This window comes from Rhyacophila brunnea, unplaced genomic scaffold (assembly GCF_057557595.1).
Source record: "Rhyacophila brunnea isolate RB1 unplaced genomic scaffold, BYU_Rbru_1.0 scaffold_18, whole genome shotgun sequence".
NCBI lineage: Eukaryota > Metazoa > Arthropoda > Insecta > Trichoptera > Rhyacophilidae > Rhyacophila > Rhyacophila brunnea.
In genome coordinates, this window is record NW_028232837.1 from 12,710,689 (window position 1) to 12,723,071 (window position 12,383).

At 38.2% G+C, this 12,383-nt stretch overlaps 1 protein-coding gene across 4 annotated transcripts in view; it reads right to left on the reverse strand.

The window, feature by feature from the left end:
- The window catches only part of mask (multiple ankyrin repeats single KH domain), a 71,447-nt gene that overhangs the window by 22,416 nt on the left and 36,648 nt on the right, over positions 1–12,383 (reverse strand). For 2 of the 4 annotated variants that reach the window (XM_085945358.1, XM_085945356.1), the window contains 7 exons: positions 11,934–12,121; positions 10,201–10,351; positions 7,809–8,312; positions 4,498–5,120; positions 3,161–3,464; positions 1,894–2,048; positions 1,457–1,632 (listed from right to left, as the gene is read on the reverse strand). In XM_085945358.1, coding sequence (XP_085801484.1) covers positions 1,457–1,632; positions 1,894–2,048; positions 3,161–3,464; positions 4,498–5,120; positions 7,809–8,312; positions 10,201–10,351; positions 11,934–12,121 — 2,101 coding nt within the window. Of the gene's footprint in view, positions 1–1,456; positions 1,633–1,893; positions 2,049–3,160; positions 3,465–4,497; positions 5,121–7,808; positions 8,313–10,200; positions 10,379–11,933; positions 12,122–12,383 lie in introns of all 4 variants that reach the window. The other 2 variants (XM_085945357.1, XM_085945355.1) reach the window with 1 other exon arrangement.

The following is a 12,383-nucleotide window of genomic DNA, read 5'->3' on the forward strand; positions in this document are numbered from 1 at the left end:
GGATGGTATTGTTCGATTAATTAACTACACCCATTTACCATTTTATTTTGAATGTGAAACATTTTATAATTGTGCATGACCTAAAGCATTCACGTTATAATACAAATGCAGCATATAACCGCCTGTGAAAGAACAGGCCACATCAATTATTCTACATAGAGAGGTAGGCAAATACACCGAACCATCGTTATTTGAAATATTTAAACAAACAATCGTAAAAAATGTAAGTCACACAGACATAATAATAAAATGTGAAAAGGTCATCGAATATAGCAATTATTATAAAGACTTTATAGCTGTCATTTTTCAATGTGCCAAAGAAAAAAAAATCTTTTTTATAAATTCAACTACACGAACAATATTCAAATCACACATCAACGGGTGGCTTAACAGTATTAGCACGTTTCCGTGGTCCAAATTAACACGGAAGGCATTCAAACCCAAAGCAGTCATTGCCGGCTATCACAAATTAGTAATACAGCGAAAATTTAGGTTGGTAGATATGTTGGTCAAATTTGGGTATTTTCGTGCTGTCAGTTACGGCGGAACTCACGCGGATAAGACCGAACACAAGCAGATAAAGCCGAATACAAGAATTTTGTATTGACACGTCAGACATATCAACATAACCTACGATTTTATTAGTCATGTCATTGCGATTACAGCACAAATGTAAATTGCAGTAAAACAAATATTATGTTACTACTAGCTGCCACTAGCCTACTACTACTAAAAAACTATAAATTAAGACGGCGGCCGTGACGTAATCACATTTGAAAACAGTCAGATCTTGCTTCTCAATTCTCAATATGTAAAATTGACGTACTTGCTCTCAAAGTTAAGACGGCCAAGGGGGCTGTAAAAAGATAGCACTTTTTGACAGTTCAAACAGTTAACTTATTTACATAATTATGCGCCAGAATATGTAAGGTGATAATTGTGATAAATATATGTATCAAGTGTATTTGACATTTTTTTACTATTGTAATTTGTGGACTTATGTGATTTTATTTTGAGACATTAGATATTCTTTAACCATATTTGTATTTTTATCGAGTTCGACCTCAGAGCATTACTGTGTAATAATGTAATGTGTTTTTGAATCTTTTTTACTTAGATACTTATGTTGATGTAAACAACATTTGTTTTATTGTGAAGTTTAGGTTCAGGTTGATTAATCATTGCGGAACTGCGATCTAATCTCGCCCGCCAAACATCGCCGTAAACAATGTGTTAAGTGATATGTCAGAATAGGCTTGGAAGTTCTTAAAACTCTCTCCAGTTACAGTCCAAAACTCTGGCATAGATTGCATACAGCAGTTTTAGTAAATAATATATAAATAAACAATTAAAAGATGATACTGGATTTGTAATTTCACCATAAAAATTAAATAAAAATACGGTCGACACCGTAGTAAGTAATTTATTTTGTAATTTAATCGGATGGTATGTATACCTTTGCAAAAGTAATTCCACAAAGCGGGAGTGCCCCTTGTCGGCGGCAATGGTGAGGGCGGTGTCTCTGGACGAAGGAACCGGAGTGGCATTCACATCGGCACCTTTCTCCATCAACACCCTGCCCACCTCCACGTAGCCACCCGACGCGGCTTCCATCAGGGGAGTCAGACCAGTCTGGAATCAACACAGTTATCATTTATAACCAAATATTATTATTGCAGTGAATGTCAATCAGAGGTTCATGTATTTGTCATTCATATAAATTCAGAATCCATTGTTTTATTTCATCAAAAAACTTAAAAGAATTATATCCAAGAATTATATTAAAGAAATATATATGTATGTGAAAGGAAGAAATCAATTATTACCCTATATTGAGATCAAAATCTGGAATGTCTTCACAAACTTCACAGAATTATTAACGAAAGTACCCACCTTAGCTCGGTGCTCAACATTGGCCTTCCGGTCGAGCAGTAAACTGACAACCTCGTGTCTCCCTTGGAAACACGCGAGCGTCAGGGCAGTGTTGCGGTTTGTTTCTATCTGGGCGTTTATGTCAGAGCCCATGTCCAAAAGTAATCGCACGGCGACTGAAAGGAAATATTACAATTGCATTATTAGAATCAATCGCATGAGCAAATAGAAAACACTGTATGACTGCATTTGTCCAACAGTCGTTCACTCTCCAAGTGACATGTCCAACCCATTGCCATTTCATCCGCTTGGCGATCTATATCACATAGCATACTCCTGTCTGCCTTCTTATCCGTCGGTTTCTTTTGTGGTCTTGCATGCACGTTAACATGCCATGTTGCACCATGAGAATTGAGTTATGAATACAAAAACGTTTTAAAAAAACCTATGCTAAAGTAATGAATTTTGGGACATCTAATTTGTCAGTTGGCATCTTATATATAACTTTAATAAGATCAGTCGTCATCCATGGCTCAGAAACCTGATGCATAACCAAAAATATGCAATGGGCACTGGGCCCATTTGAGTGGAGAATGCTGCACGTTATCTTCGGATCTATAAATGATACACGATCATGGTGAAGACGGAGATACGAGCAATAAACTCTGTATAAAAGATTGCACATCACACAATGCATCAAATCAATATGGGCTGCTTTATATTACTAGACATTAACAATTCTTCAGGGTCACAAAAGAAATCAAAGAAGCCTGGAAAGGAGAGTAATGGTATCATCGAAGAGAGGTCACGAGTGCGTGCAGCTTCCTTGTGGAGTAAGATCATCAAGAAGGCGAGTGAATCAACAATGGCTGAATCAACGAGATCAGCGCAGAATTACTCCAGGTGGAAGGAAGTCATGGGTAATGCATATAATTTCAGCAATCACCATATTTAGTAATGATGCAAAGGATGGACGAGTCACACATGACATCTGGAAGCCAGAAGCCAAACAATGACCTGATCGACCTTGCACAAGATGGAGGGAGAGGAAGTTGGTTTTAAAGAAGTTATAAAACTGTCCGAAACTGGAGGGAAACGACTTTGGATAGTTTTAATGCCAGGAAGAAGAATGCAGACAATGAAAACCTCACAGATGACGAATATGCTAAGAGACCGGTTCAGTCTATATACATCATCGCTGGTCTTGAGTGGCCGATACGAAAATGAATATCAAACTTCTGGTAAGAAAGATAAACATGGTATCTATATAAAAAGAGGTAATTCTGACCGGTGTGTCCATTCATGGCAGCGAGCATGAGCGGAGAGATGCCGAGCTTGCTGCCAGTCCGGGAGTTGATCTCGGCTTGGTGGTTGAGAAGAAGGCGGATGATGTTGACGTAGCCTCCGCTGGCTGCCAAGGAGAGAGGCGTGTAATCGGATACATTGCGGTGCTCCTTGTTGGCGCCCCGATTAAGGACTAGTTCCACTACTTCGTACCGCCCGCCTGAGCACGCCAGTGACAGGGGCGTGTCTTTGGTGCGCTCCGATTGCGCCTCGATGTCCGCATTGTGGTTCAGCAGGATCTCCACGACCTACAGGCAAATAAACTGAATGTTAACTCTAAATAATGTAATCTGTGTAAATGTAATCTCTAAATACAACACTGCCAACACACAAGTGGTTCATAGAAAATAGAACAAAAATTGACCACCCACAAGGCCAACTCCTACATTCAAGCCGGGGCATGAAGAATTGCAATCATTGTTGTTGCTTATTCTTCGAATGCAATTTGGTAAACTGTTTGTAGAAAATGATGATTGTTGTAAAATGGTAATACATTAATTATCGATTTACTGCGAAAAGGTTACCGAATTACATTCGAAGATGATCAATAACTAACACTGCCATGGTAATTCACAATTCAGTGTCATGATTTGACTATTTATAGTCGGCCTTGACCACACACCTTCTTTGTTTACTTTATGGGTCCCGCATTACTCAGAAATAAATAAACCCACTAATATAACTCACTCATTTAATTGACTACCAAGTAGAACTATTTAAAATTCTGACTGAAATATTCAAATCGATATTATCCAACGTTATTTGTAGTGAAACAAAGACTGAATTGCAGGCGAAGTGTACATAGGAATGAAGCAATGAGGCGCAGTAAAATAATCATTGAACACCAGAAAATGCGAAGTTTGCATCCTGTGGTCTACTTCAGTGCACATTCCTTGTGTACTCTTGCCAGAATGATGAGCATGCCGCACCCCAATATTTCCTTGCATCGAATCCTCATGTCCAGACTGTTTGTGTAATTACCACCATATCTGTGCCCTGTTGCACCTGTATAAGGGTGTCACGTGCGTGCTGGCCATATTTTGTTATAGCGATTATTAATTATCCAAAGTGTTTTTGAATAACCTTGTAAATCGGTCAATCATTCAAAAACATATTCAAGTGCATAAAATTCTGCAAAAAATTCAGTTGACCCAATTATTGGGATTGTTCATTATTGTCAAAGCTCATTGCAAGCAGTGAGGGTCTATTTCATCGTGATAATATGCTGAAGACATACTTATAAAAAATTATAAATAAAATTATATATACAAATAGAATTACCTTCTCATGACCAGCGGTGGCAGCCAAGATGAGTGGGGTGAATCCTTTCTTGTCACGGTGCTCGATGTCAGCGCCCCTGGACAGCAGTAGTTCAACCAGTTCCTCGTGACCGCCGGCACAAGCTAGCGTCAACGCGGTATCGTGATTGGAATCTGTCTCACTGTCCACGTCCATGCAAGTCAACTGTTGTTGCTGCTGCTGCTGTTGTTGCTGTTGTTGCTGCTGCTGCTGCTGTTGTTGTTGTTGCTGCTGTTGTTGTTGTTGCTGCTGTTGTTGTTGCAACGATTGCTGCTGAGGTTGTTGTTGCTGTTGAAGTTGCTGCTGCTGCTGCTGTTGTTGTTGGTTGTGCGGCAGGCGTGGTTGTAGCGGTAAGGGTGGTTGCTGCGGCAGCCTAGGTTGCAGAGGCAGGGGAGATTGATGCTGCTGCATTTGCTGCTGCTGTTGTTGTTGCAGTTGCTGCTGTTGCAATTGCTGCTGTTGCAACTGTTGCTGCAGCTGCTGCTGCTGTTGTTGCTGTTGCTGTTGTTGCTGTTGTTGCTGCGGTTGCTGCTGCAGCTGGTGCTGGGGTGGCGTGTGGATGACGGCGGGGTCGCTCCCCGGGGGAATGAAGTGGTAATGTTGATCTACAAAAACATTTGAAAATTAGCAAAACATAAACAAAACAGTCTTTAGCTCAATCTCACACTCTAACTTTTGTGTAGAAATCTGAAAATGAGAAACTTATACTAATGTACTGTTATGTACTGATGCTGAAAACGTTTCTCTTTATAATGTAGCATAGGGCACTAAATGGTCTATACCAGTGGTTCTCATGTGCGGCCACCAACATCATTTTCAGTAAGTTAATTTAATTAACTGGGCTAACGTTAAATAATATGCGTTATTGGAAATGAGTCATGACCAAGTACTTAAAAACCATTTTAATAATACGAGGGTGGGTCAATAAGTCCTTAGAAAAGCCGACAGGTGGCGCGACTAGTACTGTAAGCGGTTTGTTTTCATGCAGCGGCACTACCGATTCAGTATGCTGCGAAGTTTCAATCAGATTGGTCGGGTTGTTGTTTTTTATTTTCGTACATTTAAAAAAAAAAATTGCTTGTTTACAAAAATGGAGAAAATTGAGTTTAGAGCTGTTATTAAACATTTTAATATAAAAGGGTTAACAGCAAAGGAAATAAAAAATGAGTTGGATTTAGTTCACGGCATATCTGCTCCTTCACTTGCAACTATTTATAACTGGTTAAATGAATTTAAACGTGGTCGTACATCAACAAAGGATGAACCACGCTCAGGACGTCCTGTAGAGGTGACTACACCAGAAATGATCAATAAAATCCACGATATGGTGTTAAGTGACCGAAGATTAAAGTTGAGTGAGATAATTGAGGTTACAGGGATCTCAAAAGGTAGCGTCATTTCTATTTTACATGACAAATTGGGCATGAAAAAAGTTTCTGCAAGATGGGTGCCGCGTTTGCTCACAGTCGACAATAAACGCAATAGGGTGGTGGCCTCTAAAGCCCTGTTGTCGCTCATGCAACGCAATCCGTATGAATTTTTTCGTCGCTTTGTGACTGTAGATGAAACATGGATACACCACTATACTCCCGAGACGAAAGAACAGTCAAAGCAGTGGATTGCGAAAGGCGAACCATGTCCAAAGAAGGCGAAAGCCGTAAAATCAGCTGGTAAGGTTATGGCTACTGTATTTTGGGATGCACGTCGAATTATTTTCGTTGACTATTTGGAAAAAGGAAAAACAATAACAGGGGATTATTATGCATTTTTATTGGACCAGCTAAAAAACGAAATTGAAGAAAAACGGCCTCATTTAAACAGGAAAAAAATCCTCTTTCATCAGGACAATGCCCGTGTTCACACATGTTTACGATCAATGGCTAAAATTGAAGAATTGAAGTTCGAATTGGTCGACCACCCACCGTATTCGCCAGATTTAGCCCCCAGTGACTTTTTCCTTTTCCCAAACTTAAAAAAATGGCTAAGTGGACAACGTTTTTTTTCAAATGAAGAAGTCATCGATCGGACAAATGCTTATTTTGAGGACCTTCCGAAAACTTATTTTTCTGACGGTTTAAAAAAAATTGAGAAACGTCTAACCAAGTGTATTGAGCTCCAAGGAGATTATGTTGAGAAATAAAAAAAAAATACAAAAATAAAAACTGTTTTAATGCTTTTTTCTAAGGAATTATTGACCCACCCTCGTACCACGGTTGAAAATTTTTGGTGGAAGTTAAACGTTGACCAAGAATCAAGTAATTCAATGAATTCGCAACTGTGAAAGATCATTCAGTGTAATGCACTTCATAAAAAACAAATATCGAAGCCAGTTGACAGATATAAACTTAGAAGCAGTCATGGGGCTCGCATTGGAAAAAGAAGTATTGAGGAATTTAAAATTTGGATTATTTTTAAATAGATACAGCAAAACCTCGTTAATACGAATTCCATGGAACCGAAAATCAAAAAAAAATCGAATTACAAAATATGAAACGTATGGGGAAAAATATAAAAATTTTGAAAAAAAAAAAAAATTTATTTTCACTAATTTCGTTTCCGATCATAGATGTGCCTACCGAATTAGGTCATAAAATGTCAGGATTATTTTTATTACCTTCATAAAATAAGTAATTTTTGATGTTTTAAGAAAAGTCTGTCACAATAATTGTCAATGACTGGCCCATGAAATAGTGTACTTTATTACGACTTATTGAATATTTTTATACGCCAGGACTGTGAAATCATTTCGAATTACGAAATTCGAATCAAAGGTATGGTTTTATATGAAAATAATGTTCAAGGGACTATTTTTTTGGGGAAATTTCGAATTACGGCGAATCTCGAATTATCAGTGTTCTTACTAACGAGGTTTTACTGTATGTCCTAAATGTTCAAATGTCTTTATTAAATCTATAAATAAATTGATACATTTTTTAGTAAATAAAATTAGGCTTTAATTTTTTCAATCACAACAAAAGTGAAATTTGGTGCGGCCACCAGACGTTTCCATAGAACTGAATTGTGCGGCCACAGTTAAATTTCACGTGAGAATCAATGGTCTATACCATCTGGAAAATACATTTAAAAAAATTGATGCCTTGAGATAATTTGGGGGATCCAAATCACTTGCAAAAAAAATAGCACTGATATGTAAAGAAAATCTTCCGGAATTAATTAACAATTAATGAAATTACACAACACTATTGGCTGAAACGATTAAATAAAAAATTATTGGAAAATTGCTTTGGGCTCAAAACGACACTGGATGGGACTTAATTAAGTAGGTGACTCACTCTGCATGAGGGGTGCATGGTGGTGAGCCTGCGTTTGGGTCTGCGCAGCCTGAGGCTGCAGGGGCGCACCGGCGACGGACGTGGGCGGTGCCAGTGGCCTATTGAGAATCATCGAATCTATGAGCTCCTGCTTCTGCTGGGAGTCCCCTTCCAGCACCATGTCCAGGAGTTCAGGTTGATCGTGTAGCCTTTTGAGCACGGCCAACGGATGGAGGTGGTGGCGGGTTTCACCGTCGAGGCACTCCACACCGGCCGCTTGCACGATCTGCGGCCCCGCCCCCACGATCCCCGCTATGGAGTAGTACTCCACCCGAGAGTAGTCTTGCGGTAAGGAGAGGCCGTGAAGGAAACCAGCTTCGTCAGGCGAACCTGCTACCTGCGAGATGATCTCACCCGCTTCCGTCAGTTGAGGGGTGCCGTCCGTGGGTGAGATTGCTTCCAGGGCTTCTTCTAACCTCCGCGCCGTCACCAGTCCAAGCTTTTCATGCTCCCCTGCAGCGACAGCTGAAATATATCAAATAGAAAATTCAATAGAGGCATCATATTGACAGTCACAATTTATTTTACACACTATATTACTTTACGTAACTGATCAATTGAGAAACGAAAGGAGAAATACAATTATTGACAATTAAAATACAAATATGAATATGAATCAAAATTATTAGACATTTTTGGATTTACTCATGTACCTATAGTATTTTAATATGCTAATGATATTGAGATATCAATAGATATTTCCAGAAACGAGTTGGTCAATTTAAATTTAGCCTTTAGTCATAAGAAAACAGGAGGAACTCAAGTTGTGACAGACGAGCTCCTAATATAGGCAACACTCATATCGTAACATTAGCGCCACTGTGTCTCAAATTATTGTCAGCCTTTAACTTTACTATGCTCCATATATTTACGTAGAACTATGTTTGGGTGGTGCAAAAATAAAGCATAGTATGTAGGTATTAATCATTAATCGTTGCTAACTTGCTCAAACGCAACTGGTCACAACTGTGCATATCTCTTCTGATGCTTTTGTTTTTTTAACAGTATCTACATCTTCCTCTCTCCTTACAAGCAATGGCGACAACAGTAGTTTGTATTATCTCATGAAGGTCAATTCGCAAGTTTGCCCTACCTATTGAGGGGAAAGTTCTACATTATGTGTGAAAAAATATAGTATACACTGAGTTGGTGACACAATAGTAATAAATTAATTAATTAAGCATTATGATGAGACACTAAATGACTCTGAACCCAAAAATTGTGTTCAAAAAACGGTTCTAAAATTCAGTGTGTACAATGTTTTCACTCAGCTTACCTAAACTGTACACCAAGCATGATCTTTTCCACAACACATTTTTAAACAAAAAACTTTATCTACCTTTCTTCTAATAGGCAATATTTTGGTGTTACTTGGATTTACAATCAATAAATCAAATATGATATCGAAAAAAAATAATAAAAACTGCATGACATGAAAAATGAATGACAGCACCATGTCATGCTATGGTACCTCATTCAGTATTTTTTATACTAAATGATATGCCAAAAATATATCCAAATTTAAGCTGAGGACCACTTATATTGATAAATATTATATATTCTTCAAATTAAAATTAATAAATGTAGATCAATGTTCTGTGTAAGGCTATACCTCAGTTGAGGCATGGTCTAAAAAGATCGTGGCTAGGCGATGCGTGGATTGTGCAAATGACGCGTGCCGAACGAAATATAATTTGTCATATAAATCCATACACATACGTCCATTTAATGTTCTGTTTAATATTCTATTAGTAACAATAATAATATATTCATTGACATGTTTTCTTTTTCAAGTAAATGGATAACGTTTTTTAGTCATCTTCACACGATTTAAGAATTAATACCCCCGTCGCCATCACGAAACAAATTGACGTGTTCACAGCTCGACGTTCGCTCTCCAATTGCCAGCGAGTCCAAAATTTCGTTGCACCTATAGTTACAAATTATTTGCCGTTTCACTGAAGTACCGTCTTAATATTACGAATAAAGCAAACTAGCTGAGATTGACAAAAATTTCAATTCATCTATATGTGTAAACCCAGTCAAATTGAAGAAATTGATTGAATGAGAATTGAAGATTGATAAGAAAAAGATTGACAAGTGACAGATGATCTTCAGGATTTGTGGTGTACAAGTGATTCTTACGATTTTTAATTTTTATATCATACTTTCATTCCGTTTGAATGAAAAAATGTCTAAGCTTTCCTAATCAAACACATCACATGAATTCAAATTCAGATTAAATTGGCAATTCGTTGCTTTTGTTCTACTGAAAAGTTAAAAATAGTCACTTATAATAATATGGTAAAAGAAGTTTTAGAAGTAGGTAGTAAATAATGAAAGATCATCTCACCGGTGGCGATGTCATTGAGGGTGTAGTGAGAGGCGGGCTCAACGAGGGGCGGTCGCGGCGCAGCACCGGGTGGAGTCCAGTCGGAGGCCACGAGCGCCGCCAGCGCCTCCTCTGCCGCCACGGCGATCAGCTTGCAGCGCTCCTTCTGTTCCTGCACACCAACCCCGCCACACTTGTACTGGTTTAATCAAACATACAGGTTGTCACATGTTAACAATCGCTACTCTCTACTCACTACTCATCCCATCGGCTCGCCACAATCCACTGCCGAACGCCTCCGCTTACTCCCGGACTCCCCTCACCCAAAGTGCCATTTCCCACCATTAGGCTTGCGCAAAGAAAAAGAGCACCAGTTCGGCAACACCCGCGAATGTACAAAATTCATGACTTATTTTTTAATTATAATATGAATATTATGTTCTCAGTGTATAAAAAATCAACATCATGAGTAAATAAATAATCTATTAAATAATAAAGTAAACAAACTCAATTTAAAAAAAATTCTTCTTTCTTTCGACCATGTCCGATCCTAATAGGATCATATGGGTCTCCACAGAGTGGAGGTTTGTATAGACAGATTTTGTTTTTACGACAAATGGATGTCAGCCACTTGCTCAACCTATTAGGTCCATACTCTTGACTCATACACAAATTGAAAAACAATATGTGTACTTACCAGACCCAGGATTCAAACCTGGGACCCACGACGCAATAGGCCAACGCTTAAGCCGCACGGCCATCGTGGGTGTACAATAAATACAAATTACAGAATATTAAATATAGGTGATATTTATACCTAATAAATGATGCTCTTTTTCCATTGCTCGTTCTCCTGCAGCCAATTTTTGGTGTATACATGATATCACATTTTTAAAGACACTATTTCAAAAATATATTATGTACTAAAGAACTTTGGAAGCTGAAAGAATAGATTTTTTATGACAGAATAAAGAAGGTCTTTATTGTAAGACTTTTTTTGTGAATAAATAATATTTAAAAATAAAGCCACTTTATCGGTACATACTCGTCTGCTTTTGAAATAAACAATTATCCGTTTTGCCAACAATCCTGTAATTGTTTGATTCAAAAAAGTGTTTTAATGGTCTCAATTTTTTTTATAGTTAGTTGAGGATTAATCGTCAGCTGTTTGCTATTCAGGAGCCGGTTGAGGAAAAAATTACAAGATCACATTAACTTCTTGATAATGATTACTTTAATACACACCAAACAAGTGTCGCCAGCATTTAAAAGAATATATTATCGACAGTAACAAATTACATAACTTGGAAAAACCTCAGAAACATACATATTAGATAAATATTCAGGTGTACAAACCCATACGGTTCAAGATATTTACAAGGATTTTTCTAATGGGTTTCAAAGACTTTTTGATGTCATGTATATGAAATGAAAAATTTTAATTATTAAAAAATTATTTCATATGGAAAATATAGTAATGAATTATTTTTCTCACCATGGAGTTTCTATCAATTGCAGAATGCTCGCCTCTCGTTCAATAGGTTAGGATTTTAAATATATATTGTTTTATCAATCAAAATAATTAACAGCATTTGAACGATAACGATAATGATTAATCCTCAAAAAATTGGTTAAGATAGACGTGAGATAGATGGGATGCTTAATGGTGGTTTTTGATTCAATTTTAATGGATTAACAGGTATGATCAAAACATTTGCAGATTACGAGCGACGGAGTTGGCAGCGGTGGCCTACCTTCTCCTGCAGGATCTCGAGGCTCTTCTGCTGCATGACGAGAAGGACGAAGCTGCGCAGCTGCAGGGGCGGCATGTCGGCCAGTGAGGGAACCTTCATGCGCAGGTACGCCATCACGTTGTTGATGTTCACCGAGATGGGCAGGTCAGGCCCGCTCAGCTCGCTGTCCGCCGCACTCCGCATCACCGCTAAACATACAACACATCATTATCTCCAGTACAATTCCATCTATAACTGGGAATCAGCTTATACATACTATTATTTTTTTTTTGGCCATGTCCATTCCTAATACGATCATATTATGGGTCTCGACAGAGTGGAGGTTTTTATTAACCAGATTTCGTTTCAACGATAAATGGGTGGCAGCCACCTGCTCAACCTATTAGGTGCATATTCTGTCTCATACACAAATTTAAAAACAATATGGGTACTTGCCAGACCCAGGATTTG